Genomic DNA, 19,375 nt, shown 5'->3' on the forward strand with positions numbered 1-19,375 from the left:
CATCCATTGGGGGAAAGCTTCATGAGCAATGATGTAGCACTGCAGGTGTCTCTATCTGTGTCTTCCTCTCTCTCCTATTCTCTTTCAAATTCTTTCTATCCTATCAAGTAAAATAAATAAAGTTTAATTTTTTTATTTTTATAAAATATTAATTTATTCCCTTTTGTTCCCCTTGTTGTTTTATTGTTGTAGTTATTATTGATGTCATTGTTGTTGGATAGGATAGAGAGAAATGGAAAGAGGAGGGGAACACAAAGGGGAGAGAAAGACAGACACCTGCAGACCTACTTCACCACCTGTGAATGGACTCCCCTGCAGCTGGGGAGTTGGAGCTCCAACCGGGATCCTTATGCAGGTCCTTGTGCTTCGCGCCACATGTGCTTAACCCACTGCACTACGGCCCGACTCCCTCAGTCTACTTTTTAAATAGTCTTTATGCCTCTATTATTAACTATCCTATGAAACGCTTCTTATACCAATAAATAATTGAGGGTAAGGAGTCTTAAATTTTTTTCCTTGGTACAAGAATGGAAGAAAAACAAAAATTCAATTTCTACTCCCACTTTTTACTTCTAAACATATTTTAGAACAAACTAGTAGGGATTTGCGGAGATCAGAAAAAAAAAATTTCATACCTGAAACTTCAAAGATCCCAGGTTCAATCCTTAGGACCACTATAAGCCAAAGCTGAACAGTGCTCTGGTTGGGAAAAAAAAAATAGTCATTTTAATATGAAGGAAATATTTTCTACCTAGATAAAGAGCTTTAGACTATGAATATGGCTAAACATCAGTGCAGGATTGACAGGGTGCCCTCTGAGGTCTTGCTTAAAAATAAAAACTGATTTTAAAAGTATTCAGAAATTTTATGTTAGGGAGACATATTGGATTGAAAAGTTTCAGGTTTGGGAAAGTGCACAAATGATGAGTTTTAAGGTGATTTATAAATCATTTGATAGAAGCCTTTTCTTTCCTTTTTAAAATATAGATCAGCATGATTGATCAGCTCGACAAGAGAAGCTTTTATGGAGAGGAAAGTCAACAAGATGTCCTTGATAAGACATTTTCTCAAAAACATAAAGAACTATCTGTTTTATTGTTGGAAATGAAAGAAGCTCAGGAGGAGATTGCATTTCTTAAGTCGCAACTCCGAGGCAGCCGGGCAGAGGGAAGCCCTGAGGTCCTTGGTGATAAAGAAATGAAGCCTGTAGAGAGTGAAGGAATAGCTCCAGATGGAATGAAAATATTGCTTGAAGATACAGGGCAACATCTTTCTCCAATGCCAAATGAAGGGAACAGCCTTCCAACAATTGAAACTGAAGAACAGATGAGCACTAAGCAATTAAATAAAGTATCCAAGGAAATGTCTTTATGTGACACTGAAATGGAATCAAAGTCAACAAAGCAGGATAATGCTGATAAACCCTCCTCTGATGTACCAGATATTTGTCAGTGTCACCAGGATGAATTAGAAAGACTGAAAGGTCAAATTTTGGAGCTTGAGACAAATTTTAACACAGCAGAGAAAACCTACGAGAAAAATATAGATGAGAAAGTAATGGAAATAAGCAACTTAACTCACTTGATAGAAGAGTTTAAGAAAAATGCTGAGAACAGCAGCAGTGCATTCACTGCTTTGTCAGAAGAAAGAGAGAGGCTTCTTTCTCAGGTGAAGGAACTTAGTGTAGTAGCAGAACTAAAAGCTCAGGTAAAACAACTAGAAGTGAGCCTTGAAGAAGTTGAGAAGCAAAGAAGACTTGATTATGAAGGTCAAACTACTCAACAGAACTTGCTTACTGAACAAATCCACAGTCTTAGCATAGAAGCTAAATCTAAAGATGTGAAAATTGAAGTTTTACAGAATGAGCTGGATGATGTGCAGCTTCAATTTTCTGAGCAGAGTACATTAATAAAAGGCTTGCAAAGCCAACTGCAAGAGAAGGAAAGTGAAGTACTTGAGGGGGCAGAACGTGTGAGAGATATCTCAAATAAGATGGAAGAACTGTCACAGACTCTTTCACAGAAAGAATCTGAAATAGTAAAAATTAATCAGCTTTTACTAGAGAGGAAGAGGGATATGGAAACTCTTCAAAAAACCATTGAAGAAAAGAATCAGCAAGTCACAGAAATCAGCTTTAGTATGACTGAGAAAATGGTTCAGCTTAATGAAGAGAAATTTTCTCTTGGAGTTGAAATTAAGACTCTTAAAGAACAGCTAAATGTATTATCTAGAGCTGAAGAAGCAAAAAAGGAGCAAACAGATGAAGATAAAGTAGTTGTTTCTGACATTAAACAGAATTATGAGTTGAATCCAGCAGGGGTAATAAGTAAAGAAGAACTTCAGCATGAACTAGACCTTGTAAAGAAAGAAAATGAACAAAGGAAGAGAAAGCTCCAAGCAGCTCTTATTAATAGAAAGGAACTTCTGCAAAAAGTTAGTAGATTAGAAGAAGAATTGGCAAAAGTAAAAGATGAATCTAACAATGAGACCTCCTTTAGTGACAATGAAAAGAAAGAAATGCAGGAAAATAAAGAAAGCAAGGAAGACTTAGAGAAATGTGTGACTTCTAAGTGCCAGGAAGTAGAAATTTCCTTAAGACAGGCAATAGCTGAGAAAGAAGCAGAATTAGAGCATGTAAGAAAGGATTTGAAAGAAAAAATAGCAGTTGAAGAACAGTTTCAAGCCATGCTCCAACAGATGAATCATAATTTGCAAGAGAAGACAAGCCAAATAGATTTGCTCCAATCAGAAATCACTGAAAACCAAGCCATTATCCAAAAGTTAACCACAGGTAATAAAGATGCAGGTGATGGAAACTCAGCAGCACCTGTAAAAGAAACAGTGGCAGTCAGTTCACCAAAGGCAGGTAGTGGAGAACAACAACAGCCAGAACTGGAAGCAAAGATCATGGATCTTGAAAAAGAAAAGGACCAACTTCAAAAGAAGCTGCAGGAAATGTCTAACTCTCGCAAAGTAATTCTAAAAAAGGCACAGGAAAAAGAAAAACATCTTAGGGAGGAGCTAAAACAACAGAAAGATGATTATAATCACTTGCAAGAACAATTTGATGTGCAAAGGAAGGAAAATAAGAACATTGAAGATGAGCTAAGGCATCTTCAGATTCTAATCAGGGAGTTTGCCAGTGAAAAACTCCAAAGCCCTAACCAGCAGGAACCATGCTCTCCCACTCAAGGTTTAGAAGAACCTTTGTTCAAAGCCACAGAGCAGCAACCTGTTGCCGAGTCCAACTTAAACCAACCTTGGCCCTCTTATCCAGAAGATGCAAATACTTTTCAGGCCAGTGCTTTTATTGCTCAGATTAATACCCAACTGAAAGAGTTAGATTTTAAGAAAAAGGAGTTAGAGCTTAAAGTTGGTTCCACAGCAAGTGAACTTACTAAAAAATCAGAGGAGTTACATTATTTACAAGATCAGCTAAGTAAGCAGAACTTAGAAATCCAGAATCTGAAGATGGCATCCCATGAAGCTGAGGCCCATACTGAAAGTCTAAGGCAGAAATTGGAAAAATGTCAACTAAAGATAGATGGATTAGAACATTTGAGAGAATTACAGCCTGAACTAGATGAACTACAGAAAGTAGTAAGCAAAAAGGAAGAGGAAGTTAGATACCTGTCTGGACAGGTTGGTGAAAAAGAAGCATGCCTTACTAGAATGCAGACAGAGATAACAGAACAAGTGGATTTAATTAAGGCTCTACATACTCAACTGGAAATGCAAGCCAAAGAACATGATAAGAAGCTAAAGCAGTTACAGGTGGAACTTTGTGAAATGAAGCAAAAGCCAGAGGAGGCTGAAGAAGAAAGTAAAGCAAAGCAACAAATACAGAGAAAACTCCAGGCAGCTCTTGTTTCTCGAAAAGAAGCACTAAAAGAAAAGAAAGTTCTTCAAGAGGAGTTGTCTTTAGCCAGAGATACTATTGAACAGCTCACTAAGTCTCTGGGACATGTGGAAAGCCAAGTTTCTGCTCAGAATAAAGAAAAAGATACTGTCTTAGCAAAGTTAGTTCTTCTTCAAGAAGAAAGAGACAAGCTCATTACAGAAATGGACAAATCATTACTTGAAAATCAAAGTCTCACTGGCTCTTGTGAGAGTCTGAAGTTAGCTCTGATGGGTCTTACTGAAGACAAGGAAAACTTAGTGAAGGAAATGGAAACTTTGCAATGTTCCAAGATTGCAGAAAATACTGAGTGGGAAGAGAAGCACAAAGAGTTACAAAAAGAATATGAAATTCTTCTGCAGTCCTATGAGAATGTTAGTAATGAAGCAGAAAGAATTCAGCATGTAGTAGAAACTGTGAGGCAAGAGAAGCAAGAATTATATGGAAAGTTAAGAAGCACAGAAGGAAGCAAGAAAGAGGCAGAAAAGCAGCTGCAGGAAGCTGAACAAGAAATGGAGGAGATGAAAGAAAAGATGAGAAAGTTTGCTAAATCCAAACAACAGAAAATTCTAGAGTTAGAAGAAGAGAATGACCGACTGAGAGCAGAAGTACACCCTGCAGGAGGTACACCTAAAGACTGTATAGAAGCACTTAGTTCTTCCAATTACAGCTTGAAGGAGGAATTAGACAAGGTCAAAACAGAGTATGAAACCCTTTCTAAGGATTTTGAGGCCATATTGATTGAGAAGGATGTTCTAAGTGAAGAGGTTCAGGTTTTAAAGCATCAGATAGAAGGTAATATACCCAAACAAGTTAGTTTAGAGAAACAAGATAACCAAGTAGATACCATTGAAAAAGCAACACAGTATGCTCCAGATGAAGCAAATGAGCAAGACTCTGTAAATATGAGCGCAAGGCTAGATTATTCAGAATCCATTCCATCAGAGAACAGTGCCATGCCTGATGTAAGTGAGAATGTCAACTCACATGATGAAATTAATAACTATCTACATCAGATTGATCAGTTTAAAGAAAGAATTGCTGAATTAGAGGAGCAAAAGGAGAAAGAAAAGGAATTTAGTCAGACTTTAGAAAATGAAAGGAACACCTTACTGAGTCAAATATCAGCTAAGGATGATAATCTAAAAGTGCTTCAGGAAGAATTAAATAAAATAAAACAACTAAATCAGCAAATCCAAGAAGAACTTACTAGAATTACCAAACTGAAGGAGACAGCAGAAGAGGAGAAAGATGATTTGGAAGAAAGACTTATGAACCAGTTAGCAGAACTTAATGGGAGCATTGGTAATTATTATCAGGATGTTACAGATGCCCAAATAAAAATTGAATTACTAGAATCTGAAATGCAGAACCTTAAAAAATATGTCAGTGAACTAGAAGAAGAAAAGCAGCAACTTGTCAAGGAGAAAACCCAGGTGGAATCAGAAATAAGAAAAGAATATTTAGAAAAACTAAAGGGTGCTGAGAAAGGGCCAAGCAATAAAAGCCACGCAAAAGAACTACAAGAGCTATTAAAAGAGAAACAGCAAGAGGTAAAGCAGCTTCAGAAGGACTGCATCAGGTACCAAGAGAAAATTAGTGCACTGGAGAGAACTGTGAAGGCCCTAGAATTTATACAATCTGAGTCCCAAAAGGATTTGGAGATAACTAAAAGAAACCTTGCTCAGGCAAATGAACACCGCAAGAAGGCAGAAACAGAATTAGCTAGCTTCAAAGTTTTGCTAGATGATACTCAAAGTGAAGCAGCAAGGGTCCTAGCAGACAATGCCAAGTTAAAGAAAGAACTTCAGTCCAATAAGGAATCAGTTAAAAACCAAATGAGACAAAAGGATGAAGATCTTGAGCGGAGACTGGAGCAGGTTGAAGAGAAACATCTGAAAGAGAAGAAGAATGTGCAAGAGAAGTTAGATGCTTTGCATAGAGAAAAAGTTCACTTAGAGGAGACATTTGGAGAGATTGAAATTACTTTGAACAAAAAAGATAAGGAAGTTAAACAACTTCAGGAAAACTTGGACAGCACTGTGGCCCAGCTTGCAGCTTTCACTAAGAGCATGTCTTCTCTACAGGATGATCGGGACAGGGTGATAGATGAAGCTAAGAAATGGGAGAAGAAATTCAGTGATGCTATTCAAACCAAAGAAGACGAAGTTAGACTCAAAGAGGAGAATTGCATTGTTCTAAAGGATCAGCTTAGACAGATGTCTATTCATATGGAAGAATTGAAGATCAACATTTCCAGGTATATAAATAGCTCTCTTTAGTCCCCACCCCACCACCCCTTGTTTGTTTGTTTTTGTTTGTTTGTTTTATTCCAGAGGAATGCTCAGCTCTAACTTATGGAATTGAACCTGTGGACTTTGGAGTCTCAGGCATGAGAGTCTCTTTGCATTAACCCTTATGCTGTCTCCCCGATCCTTTTTTTTTTTACTCTCTCTCTTCTAAAGCAGTTGAAGGCAAAGAAAATCTCTATTTAAACTATTTATTTTACCCAGTTTTATATCTTGCAGCTAATTTGCTTGAAAGATAAATTTAAAATTTTTTTTCTGTATTTGTTTATTTTCCCTTTTGTTGCCCTTGTTGTTTTTTATTGTTGCTGTAGTTACTATTGTTCTTGTTATTGATGTTGTTGTTGGATAGGACAGAGAGAAACAGAGAGAGGAGGGGAAGACAGAGAGGGGTAGAGAAAGACAGACACCTGCAGACCTGCTTCACCACCTATGATTCGACTCCCCTGCAGGTGGGGAGCTGGGGGCTCAAACCAGGATCCTTATGCTGGTCCTTGTGCTTCACGCCACGTGTGCTTAACCCACTGCGCTACTGCCTGACTCCCGAAAGATACATTTTTTTTTTCTCACTTCCAGACTTTCTAGTGCAATTTATGTTAACATGAAAAATTCACAGTGGTCTGGGAAGTGGCACAGTGGATAAAGCATTGGCCTCTTAAGCATGAGGTCCTGAGTTCAGTCCCCATCAGCAAGTCTGGTTCTTTCTCTCCTATCTTTCTCATTAATAAATAAAATATTTTTTAAAAACTTACACTTACTCTTCTTTCTATTGGTCGTTCTCATTTCCATTTTCAATAGCTTTGGTTGAATTTCAGCCACAATATCTCCAAATTCTTAGTATCCTAAATGATTTTGTCTTTATTCTTCTCTACATTCCACCTCAATTTATTTTGTTTGTGCCTATGCATGTTAGGTTTGTTTTCTTTTAAACTCCAACTTTATAATATTTCTTTTCAAGCGAAAGCACTAGAAATATCCCCCATCCTTTATACTTCCCCATATTTATCAGCACCCTTAAATTCTAAAACGGGGAGTCGGGTGGTAGCGCAGCGGGTTAAATGCACGTGGCGCAAAGCACAAGGACCAGAGCAAGGACCTCGGTTTGAGCCCCTGGCTTCCCACCTGCAGGGGAGTAGCTTCACAGGCGGTGAAGCAGGTCTGTAGGTGTCTATCTTTCTCTCCCCCTCTGTCTTCCCTTCCTCTCCATTTCTCTCTGTCCTATCTAAAAATGATGACATCAGTAAAAAAAACAATAATAACTAAAACAACAAGGGCAACAAAAGGAAAAATAAATAAATAAATTTTAAACTCTGAAACAGGTGTCCTCATTGTCTCCTTTGCTGAGATTATTCCTTAAAGTTGCCAAACATTAGTTTGTTTGGAGTAAAGTCAAATAGGAGAGAGAAAATAAATTTAAATTACTCAAAGCAATGTCACTGAAATAACATACCTTGGAGGTTTAAATCTATAAATTCTCCTCAGGTGCTATATAGATTTACAGAACATTCAGTAGAAGGAATATTTATTCATTAAAAAATATTACCTTCTCTGTTAGATATGGGCACTGCCAGGGCAATCCATACTCCCAGCTTGTTTCTCTCTTTCCCTAGTGGGGCAGGGCTCTGGAGAGATAGAGTTCCAGGACGCCTTGGTGAGGTTGCCTGCACAGGGAATTCACGTTGGCGCCATGGTAGCATCTGCAGTTTGGTGGCTGAAAAGCATTAAGATAGAAAGCAGAACAAATTCTTTAATAATCAGAAGCCTAAAAGTAAGAATATAGCAGATGATATTTGAATTCTCCATTATGGGAAAAGTTAGGAAGTCTATTTTAGGTATATTCCAAAGGGTTCACGACTTTACTAATTCTTGCTTGAGCCTGACAGCTAACATGCAGGTAGGCGAGAGATGGTGCAGAGTTGGGAATGAGACTAGGAAGCTTGATCAGGAAAGAGAGTAGCTCCAAAATATGGGAAAGTATATAAATACTATTAACTATAAATCCCATCAATCTGATCTAGGCCCATATTCAGCACAGGAGCCTATATAACCTCTGCATCCCTTTAAGTCTGAGGTCGTATTCATTGTTCACAGGACCAGTGTTCTTTGAGTGGTAGATTATGTTGACTCAACTTCCTTCAGAGTGTGACAGTCCCTACCATTATTGTTCCACATTGATGGCAGGGTCCTGGAGAGACCCACAAATGAGTACACGATGATGTTCCTAATGGAGATGTCCAGAGATGGTGGAAAGAGTATCTGTGAGAGGTCTAGGCCCATCATGTCTATGTAGGAATCCCAGGATTCCCTGACTAGGGCCCCAGATGATGGGGTGGCTTGGTAGTGACCAAGAGAGCCATCATGAAAGCATGCCAGTCTCTTGCCCTTATCCATCTTTTATAGTCCCTACTTTGTCTGACAAGGTTAGCCTTAGAGTGATCGAGGGAAGTGAAATAGGAAGTAGGTGAGGAGGCTATCCAGGTCTAAGTAGAAACTATTTGATTAAATATGGTGTCTTTTTTAGGTCTTTCTACTTGCCGGTGCTCTTATTGAGTCACTGTAGACTACTGTGCACTTTTACTTTAAGGTATATTTTTTTCCATAACTTATGGATACATGTGTCCTAAGCCTTCCACCTTCTGTATCCCATAATGATCCTGGGTCCATACTCCCAGAGGGATAAAGAATAGGAAAGCTTCCATTGGAGGCAGCGGGATGTAGAACTCTGGTGGTGGGAATTGTGTGGAATTCTATCCCTCTTATCCAACAGACTTGTCGTTCATAATTAAATCAATTATAAAAAATCACCTTAATCATCATCTACATTTATTCATTTGTAGATATCATTTATTAATATGTTGTACAGGGTTATTGCTGGGGCTTAGTGCCTGCACCATGAATCCACTGCTCCTGGAGGCCATTTCCCCCCTTTGTTGCCCTTGTTGTTATAGCCTTGTTGTGATTATTATTGTTATTGTTGATGTCGTTCATTGTTGGATAGGACAGAGAGAAATGGAGAGAGGAGGGGAAGACAGAGAGGGGGAAAGACAGACACCTGCAGACCTGCTTCACCACCTGTGAAGCCACTCCCCTACAGGTGAGGAGCCAGGTGCTCAAACCGGGATCCTTAAGCCGGTCCTTGCACTTAGTGCCATGTTTGCCTAACCCGCTGCACTACCGCCTGACCCCCTTCTTTTTTTTTTTTTTTCTATCTCTTACATCTTATTTTTAAAGGTTTTATTTTTTTTTGCCCTTTTTAAAATTTATTTATAAAAAGGAGACATTAACAAAACCATAGGATAAGAGGGGTCCAACTTGACACAGTTCCCACCACCAGCTCTCTGTATCCCATCCCCTCCCCTGATAGCTTTCCTGTTCTCTATCCCTCTGGGAGTATGGACCCAAGATCATTGTGGGATTCAGCTTAGGAGCCTATGTGACCTCTGCATCCCTGTAGATCTGAACTCATATTCTGTGGTTTGAGTAGGAATGTTCCAAGCTGCCTCAAGTTTCAGGACCCATCTTCCTCAGGTGTAGCACAGAGTATGTTGTCCATCCTCCCTTTGGAGGATGGAACATTCTCTACCACTGTTGATCTAAGTTGAGGGCAAGGTCCTATGGGGGGCCCACAAAGGGGTCTATTTTGTTGTTCCTCATAGAGAAGACCGGTAACAATGGTGAGAGGGATTTATTTGAGGTCTAGGCCCATCATGTCTGTTTGGGAATCTTAGGACTCCCCGAATAGGGCTCCAGGTGATGGGGTGGCCTGATAGTGACTAAAGAGTCATCATTAAAATATGCCAGTCTCTTGACTTTATTCAGCTTTTGCAATCCTTGCTTTGCTAAAGTTAGCTTTGGAGTGAGTGAGAGAACTGTAATAGGAAGTAGGTGAGGAGGGAATCTAAGTCTAATTAGGTAATATTTCATTAGAAACTTTATACTGACTCACTGCAGACTATTGTGTACTTTTGCTTTCAGGTATATATTTTGCCCTAGTTTATGGATACATGTGAACATATGCTCTATCTCATGGGACCTGGTCTACATCTAGGATTTGGGCTTTTGTTTGGAAGTGAACTGCCTGGAATGGAATTAGAGAATACCATGAAAGGAAAGGTCTCACCCGAGTAATGAGGGTGAAGCGTTGACATTCCATGCCTGACGTCTCTGGACACAGTCTGAAGTGAAGCATGCTGAGGTGGTAGTCATTGTGTTGATTAGGCTGGGATCAGCGAATGCAATATTATTTGGTATAAATTGAGAGAAGCATGCAGGAAAGTGGGCCCCACCATAGAGGTTCCAGGACTGGGGGAAATAAAGGCTCTATAGTGGAAATGTGAGGTTCCTGCTGTCTTAGGGTTCAAGAAGACAGTAGATAGTTATTGTTATAATCACATTATTTGGTAGTTGGGTTAACTTTGAAAAATCCCTTTTTAATATGTAGACTCAGTCTACATATTAAAAAGACTCAGTCTGCACTTTAAAAAGTTTGAGACATACAATCAGTTTTTCCCCACTCATATTAATTAAATAGTGATTTACATGACTGCAAATTAATAGGAGTGTACATAAACACCATTCCCACCACCAAAAGACTGTGTCCCATCCCACCCACCTCATCCCACCCCCTGGTGCCTTGGGAAGCTGAATATCCAACATCACCCTCACCCCAGGGTTTTTACTTTGGTGCCCTACTCCTGTAGTACGTGTTTCTTAAGCATTAAGTAGTTTTTCTTTGTTTCTTTTTTTTTTTTTAAGGAAATGACCACATCATTTATTTTATATTATTTTAATATTTATTTTATTCCCTTTGTTGCCCTTGTTGTTTTATTGTTGTGGTTATTGTTGTTGTTATTATTATTGATGTCATCATTGTTGGATAGGACAGAGAGAAATGGAGAGAGGAGGGGAAGGCAGAGAAAGGGAAAGAAAGACACCGGGCGTTGGGAGGTAGCGCAGAGGGTTGCGTGCTCATGGCACAAAGTGCAAGGACTGGCATGGGGATCCTGGTTCAAGCCCCCGGCTCTCCACCTGCAGTGGAGTTTCTTCACAGGCAGAGAAGCAGGTCTGCAGGTGTCTGTCTTTTTCTCCTCGTCTCTGTCTCCGCCCCCTCCATTTCTCTCTGTCCTATCCAACAACAACAACATCAATGACAACAACAATCACTACAACAATAAAACAACAAGGGCAACAAAAGGAAATAAATTAATATTTTAAAAAAGAGAGAGAGAAAGACAGACACCTGCAGACCTCTTCACCGCCTGTGAACAACTCCCATGCAGGTAGGGAACCGGGGGCTCAAACCGGGATCCTTACACCGCCGGTCCATTAATGCTTTGCACCATGTGCGTTTAACCTGCTGCGCTACCACCCAGCTCCCAACATTAAGTAGTTTTTCTTTAAAATCTTTTAATTCACTACCTTCTTGCTTTCTTTCCAGGCTTGAACATGATAAGCAATCTTGGGAACACAGGGCCCAGTCAGAGGTCCAGCGCCAACAAAAGGTCTGTGATACTCTACAGGGGGAAAACAAAGAACTTTTGTCTCAGCTAGAAGAATCTCAACATCTATACCACAATTCTCAGAATGAATTAGCTAAATTGGAATCAGAACTTAAGATTTTCAGAGACCAGTCAACTGATTTAAATAACTCATTAGAAGAAATTAAGGAAAAGAAAGAAAATTTGGAAGGAATCATAAAGCAGCAAGAAGCTGACATCCAAAATTATAAATTTAGTAATGAGCAACTAGAGACTGATCTTCAGAACTCCAAACAACTGACTAGTAGATTGCGTGAAGAAATAAACATGAAGGAACAGAAGATTATGGGTCTGCTTTCTGCCAGGGAGCAGGCACTCCAAGTAGTTGTTGCTGAGATGCATGCACAACGTGATAAAGAAATTCAGGAATTAGAAAACCTGTTGTCCCAGGAGGAAGAGGAGAATATCGTCTTGGAAGAAGAAAACAAAAAAGTTGTTCATAAAACTAATCAGCTTGTAAAATCACTGAAAAGCATCAAGAAGGAAAATGTGCAGCAGAAGGCCCAGTTAAATTCCTTTGTTAAGTCCATGTCTTCTCTACAGGATGACAGAGACCGTATAGTTGGTGACTATCAAAAACTAGAAGAGCGACATCTCTCTGTAATCTTGGAAAAAGACCAACTTATCCAAGATGCTGCTAATGAGAATAATAAACTTAAAGAAGAAATTCGATGCTTGAGAAGTCACATGGATGATCTCAATTCTGAGAATGCCAAGCTAAATGCAGAACTGATTCAATATAGAGAAGACCTGAAACAAGTGATATCAAGAAAGGACTGTCAGCAAAAGCAGCTTCTTGAAGCTCAACTTCAGCAGACTAATGAGCTGAAAAATGAATGTGCTAAATTAGAAGAAAAGCTGAAAGAATCTGCAGAAACAAAGGAAGATCTACAAAGATCCTCTATTACCCTACAAGAGGAAAAACAAAGTTTATCTAAAGAGATTGAGAGTTTGCAAATAACTATATCCCAACTAAAGAGACAAGTGGCAGCACTGCAAGAAGAAGATTCTTTAGGAGTATTGCAGGCCCAATTAAAAGTAAAGGAAGAAGAGGCACAGAAGTTAAGTACTGCCCTGTCCTCCTCTCAAAAGAGAATTGTGGAACTGGAAGAGGAATTGGTTCAAGTTCAGAAGGAAGCTGCCAAGAATGTGGGTGAAGTTGAAGATAAGCTGAAAAAAGAATTAAAGCATCTTCATCATGATGCAGGAATAATGAGAAATGAAACTGAAACAGCAGAAGAGAGAGTGGCAGAGCTAGCAAGAGATCTTATGGAGATGGAACAGAAACTCCTAATGGTCACCAAAGAAAACAAAGATCTCACAGCACAAATCCAGTCTTTTGGAAGGTCTATGAATTCCCTACAAAACAGTAGAGATAATGCCAATGAGGAGCTTGATGAACTGAAAAGGAAATATAATATCAGCATGAGAGAGCTGGCACAGCTGAAAGAACAACAAGGTCTCTTAAACAGAGAGTGTGATGTGCTTGTTTCTAAAGCTTCCTTTCCAACAAACTCCAATGAGGGCAATAGCCAGCTTCACCTTGAGAAATTCAGCCAACAGCTTCTATCCAAAGATGAACAGCTGCTTCACTTGTCCTCACAACTCGAAGATGCTCACAACCAACTACAGACCTTTTCTAAGGCTATGGCCAGTCTACAGAATGAGAGAGATCACTTGCTGAATGAACTGCACAAATTCCGCAAGTCAGATGAAGGGAAACAGAAGTCTGTGACCCAACCTGTAACTAGCCCAGCTGAATTACAGAGTTTAAAAAAAGCCATGTCATCGCTCCAAAATGACAGAGACCGACTAGTAAGTATCTAGTTCAATCTATTTTTTTTTTTTTTAATTTTTTTACATGTTTATTTTCCCTTTTGTTGCCCTTTTTTTTTTTAATTGTTGTTGTAGTTATTATTGTCATTGTTATTGATGTCATTACTGTTGGATAGGACAGAGAGAAATGGAGAGAGGAGGGAAAGACAGAGAGGGGGAGAGAAAGATAGACACCTGCAGACCTGTGTCACCGCTTGTGAAGTGACTCCACTGCAGGTGGGGAGCTGGGGGGCTCAAACCAGGATCCTTAAACCAGTCCTTGTGCTTTGCGTCACGTGCGCTTCACCCGCAGCGCTACCGCCCGACTCCCTTTCTATTTGTTTGTTTGTTTACTTTTGCCTCCAAGGTTATTGCTGGAGCTCAGTGCCTGCACTACAAATCCATTGCTCCTGGAGGCCATTTTTCCCCTTTGTTGCCCATTGTTATTATTACTATTGTCGTCATTGTTGGATAGGACAGAGAGGAATTGAGAGAGGAAGGGAAGACAGAGAGGAGGAGAGAAAGATAGACACCTGCAGACCTGCTTCACCGCTTGTGCATATGGGGCTAGAACTGGGATCCTTATGCCAGTCCTTGCGCTTTGCACCATGTGCGCTTATCCTGCTGCACTACTACTCCACCCCCTCTAGTTTTCTCTTTCTAATTATCCTTTAAAACAAAGAATTTTATGCTTTTATAAATTTTTAAAATTTTGTATAGAGACAGAAAGGAATCAAGAGGGAATGGGGAGGGAGAGAAGGGAGAGAATCATCTGCAGCACTGCTTCACCACTTGTGTCCTCCCTGCAGGTGGGGACTGGGGTCCTTGCATACTGCAATATGTGCACTTACTCCAGAGATTCTAATAAATATCATCTGAGCATTCCGTGGGGTGAATTATTATGTACCTCAAAGGATCTCTTCGTGTTAGAGATAGCAGAGACATTATTTAAATTAAGACTCTCATTAGTGCATTAAATTTTTAAAAAATATTTATTTCCTTTTGTTGCCCTTGTTTTATTGTTGTAGATCATTGTTGTTGTTGTTATTGATGTCATTGTTGTTGGATAGCACAGAGAGAAATGGAGAAAGGAGGGGAAGATGGGGGAAGAGAAAGACAGACACCTGCAGACCTGCTTCACTGCCTGTGAAGCGACTCCCCTGCAGGTGGGGAGCTGTGGGCTCGAACCAAGATCTTTATGCAGGTCCTTGCGCTTCACATCACGTGCACTTAACCCGCTGCGCTACCACCTGACCCGTTTAGTTCATTTAATTTTTTTAAAAATTTCCTTTACATAAAATTCTCCACTGGTTATAAAAAAAAATCTGATAGATGGAAAACTTTCATATATGTGCACATAACACTTCTAGATAGAGTGTGTGTGTGTGTATAAGTGTGTTTTTTTGATGCTAGGACTTCATAACCTGCATAACTCCACCACTCCCAGTATACTCTTTGTTCTCCTTCTAGTTTAAGATAGTATGAAACAGAGATAGACAGAGAGAGATATGAATCACTTACTGCCTTCTTATTGTGACAATTTAGTTGTAGCCACCATTTGGTATAGATAGGGGTAGAAAGGACTCAGCTTTTCTTATAACTCAGCCATATTATGTCAAATGAAGTTAAATGTTAAGAGGAATAATTGAAATAAGGTATATAGTAAGATACTATTTACCCGGGGACTGGGTGGTGGCACACCTGGTTGAGTGCACATGTTACAACAAACAAGGACCCGGGTTCAAGTCCCTTGTCCTCATATGCAGAGGAAAAGCTTTGTGAGTGGTGAAGCAGTGCTGCAAGTATCCTTCTGTCTCTTTTCCTCTCTCTCTCTCTTTTATTTGTTTTGTTTTGTTATTTGTCTTTTTAACTTTTAAAAATTTCTTGTGGGTGATTCCATATTGATTTACAAAATTATATGTCAACAGGGCTATAATTCCACACTGTTATCACCACTAGAGTTCTGAATCTCAAGTCCCTCCATTGCAGACCAGCACAGTTTTCCCAAGGTTGCAGATATGGGTTAACTGTCATCTCCATAAATATCTGTCTACATTTGTACATATTGGTCCCCTTTTTCTTCCAGATCCAATCCTTTCTTCCCCTCCATGCCACACATAACCCTATTACTACATCCAAATATCTCTCCCCTTTGGTCCTCTCTCTTTGGGATCTGATGGAGCTGGAGTGCGGCATACTTTTATCCTCTTCCTTCTATCACTTCTTTCCCACTGGGAGTATAGGTCAAAGTTGGTTTTAGTTTGCAGAGGTAGGAGTTCTGGCTTGTTTGTTCCAGTTTTTGGTTTTGTTTTCTATACTAATCCAATGGTTAGTATCTATAGTAATATACTAGACCTCACTTTGTTTTGTGCCCTTTAGTGGTAGCTGAACACCTTTGTATTTTAGATACTGACAGAGCCAAATGGTCTTTATCTGTCTGGCTTAAAGTTGTAGTTACCTTAGATGTTTAAAAAGCTATATAGGCAGGTATATTTTTAGAGATCTTTGCACAGTTTAAGCCCAATTTCAGAGTTTAATCACCTTAAAAATCTGAGGTATTGATTACTTAAGCTAAAGCAAATGTTTGTACTTAGGGCTATGGGCCAGGCATTTAGGGAACTTGAAGTATTACATCTATTTCCCCTCTGACTTTGTTGTTCTTTCAACCTGTTTCCATTTTTGTCCCAACTGTGTGGGAGTACCCACCTGCATATGAAGCTGCATAACTTTCAGCTGTAGATTATGAGTTCAGTTGGGTCTCTTGTTGTATTTATTTGTTGTTTTGGGGGGAGAGATAATCCAATCCCAGTTATTCCATGGCCACGCCTCTCTCCCTCTTCCTGTCTCCCTCTAGATTTCTGGATGTCTCTATCCAATAAATAAATAGATATGATAAAATTTTTAAGGTATTATTTTCCTATATTCATTTTCCACCTAACTTCTATTTACACAGAAGGATTTCTAATACTAAAAAAATTTGGCACCTGAAGTAGCATCTGACTTCCAGGTTATCAAGATTGAGAGCTAACAACTGTACTAAACCAGCTGTCAGACCATTTCAAGACCATATACTTTGGCCAAGTAGGAAATAAATTAAACTTCGAAAAGGCTGATTTTTCCATTTTAAAAAAATGACCTGTGCCTAAAATATGAAAATTTCAGTGATTTAAATTTTTTTTTTTTCCTCTATGGTTATCTCTGGGGCTAGGAGCCGGCACTATGAATCCACAACTTCTGGCAGCCATTTTTTCTTCCATTTTTATTGAATAGAACAGAGACAAATTGAGAGGGGAAGGAAAGATAGCAAAGGAGAGGGAAATATAGATACCTGCAGACCTGCTTTACCGCTGGTGAAGCATCTGTCCCCTCCTACGCGTGGGGAGCCTGGGGTTCAAACCAGGATCCTTGCACAGTTGCGCTTTACACTGTGTGTGCTTAACCTGATGTGTTACTGCCCAGACCCCCTCCCCCTTTTTAGGAAATGTTGATTTATTGGCGGTAGTTGTTGTCATAGGGATGTAGTTCCACATCTCTAAGATAGTTGTTAGCATACCTCAACTCCCCCAACCCCTCATCCTGCACCATAGGGCACTAGGACCCCAATCCCTTTTAACCCTACCCACTTGCCCCCTTTAGATTTCTTGAATCTTGTATAATAGATGATGAATAATGAAAGCTTCTCCCTCTGTTTTCCCTTTCTTTGTTTCTCAAGTTCCAACTTTCAGTGCAGTCATTCAGTGTTTGTTGTTGTTCTTCTGACTTATTTCACTTAAAATGATTCCTTGAAGTTTCATCCAAGTTGTAGCAAAAGAGATTTCACCATTTCTTATAGCTCAGTAGGGTTCCATTGTACATATGCACTGAAACTTCTTTAACCACACATTGGTCCTTGGACATTTGGGTTGTTTCTACATTTTTTGGCTATTACAGTTAAGCACTGCTGTGAATATAGTTGTGTGGGATTTACTTTGGATGTGTGTTTTGGGGTTCTTTGAATGGATTCCTAGGAAAAGAATACATTATCAAGTTCTGAGGAAGCTCCAGACTTCCACAGGGGCTGAACCAATTTACTTTTCCATCAGTATTCTACACAAGTTCCTTTTCCCACATCCTCACCAGCACTTACTATTTCTATCCTTTTTTTTTAATATGTGACATTCTCATAGGTATGAGATAATATCTCACTGTTGTCTTTAACTGTATCTTTCCATTTCTCAAAGCATTTTTTTCCATATGTCTGCTTGCCATTCAATCTATTCTTTGGTAAAGAGTCTGTTCAGATCATTTCCCCATTGTTTAAGAGATTACTTATGAATGAGAGGAGAAAGAGAACAAACCAGAGCATCACATGGAGATCAAAGTAGGAACTTTTCACTTGAGAGTTTAGTGCTTTATCCAGTGTGCTACCTCCCAGGCCACTCTTTCCCCGTTTTTTAATGTCCCTGTTCTTAGTAAGTATATTACTTTTCCTTTGATATTTCATGTAGTGATAACTTCCCATGTAGTCGATAACTGATGGTCATTCTCTATATTTATGGTTGTTCCTTAAGACACAATTTCTCTACTTGTAAAACTATCCTATAGGCCTATTCCTTATATGCCAGGTCTTTCTCATTTTAGTTTTGTGCTGTCATGTTTATGAAATAGATCATTCAGCAACTCCTTAAAAAAAAAAACAACCTGGGATGGGTATAAATTTATTGAAATATCTTTTACTTTCTCATATTAATAGTATATCTGGACATAGACTTCTAGTCTAACATTTTTCTTCCAAATTTTGAGAGTATTTGTCTCTTTCCTTCTACCTCACATTATTGGTTCAAGACTCAAAGTTATTTTCATTCCTGATCATTTTTATGTTTTGTTTTTTTAAATTATTTATTTATTCCCTTTTGTTGCCCTTGTTACTTTATTGTTGTTGTTGTTGGATAGGACAGAGAGTAATGGAGAGAGGAGGGGAAGACAGGGGGGAGAGAAAGATAGACACCTGGAGACCTGCTTCACCGCTTGTGAAGCGACTCCCCTGCAGGTGGGGAGCCAGTGCTAGAACTGGGATCGTTAGGCTGGTCCTTGCGATTTGTGCCACCTGTGCCACCACTGCGCTACCGCCCGACTCCCCCATGTTATCTTTTCTATTCAGGATGCTCTACTCTGGAAAGATATTCTCATATTCATTTTGAAACTTATCATGTTTCAAAACTCATTTTTAATAGTTTTTGTCTCATAAATTTATGTTCTTGATTTATCTGTCAAAGAATAGTGGTGGTAGTTTTGATCTTTAAAATTTTATCATAATGAATTTTCTTTATAATTTAAAATTTTTTGAGCTATTGAATTGTCAGAAAAGTCACAGTGTATTTTTGTAAGATAGTGTTAGTTCATTTTTGAAGATGCTAGGGTCTTCTACACCTATATCATTGCTATGCCATTTGATAGATGACAGTTCTATCTTCATTTTAACAACAAAAAAAAAATGAGTGATTTGGTTGAGTTTTGGAGATTTTACAATTTGAAGATAGAAGACCAAACTTTTCTTTTGCTCCATATTTTACTGTTTTACTTCCATAAAGGGAAGAACATGTATCAAGCTTGTAAAAAAAATATGTAGGTTTGCGATGATAATTCTCTACAAGGACATCAGTGTCCATGATGGTTCACAAAATTCTGTGATAGTGATTTTGATCTCAGCAACCCTCCTTAAACAGGCCCACTGAGGTTGGTGAGGACAAAATAAAGGCATTGATCAAGTGAAACTCACATTACACAGCACAAGAGATTACAGAAACATTGAACATCCATCATCCAAGCATGATTTTGCT

At 39.1% G+C, this 19,375-nt stretch overlaps 1 protein-coding gene across 1 annotated transcript in view; it reads left to right on the forward strand.

The window, feature by feature from the left end:
• Positions 1–19,375, forward strand: part of GOLGB1 (golgin B1) — an 83,700-nt gene that overhangs the window by 44,387 nt on the left and 19,938 nt on the right. The window contains exons 13-14 of the mRNA XM_060198300.1: positions 988–6,158; positions 11,642–13,556. Coding sequence (XP_060054283.1) covers positions 988–6,158; positions 11,642–13,556 — 7,086 coding nt within the window. The remainder of the gene's footprint in view (positions 1–987; positions 6,159–11,641; positions 13,557–19,375) is intronic.

This window comes from Erinaceus europaeus, chromosome 9 (assembly GCF_950295315.1).
Source record: "Erinaceus europaeus chromosome 9, mEriEur2.1, whole genome shotgun sequence".
In the NCBI taxonomy this organism is placed as follows: Eukaryota; Metazoa; Chordata; class Mammalia; order Eulipotyphla; family Erinaceidae; genus Erinaceus; species Erinaceus europaeus.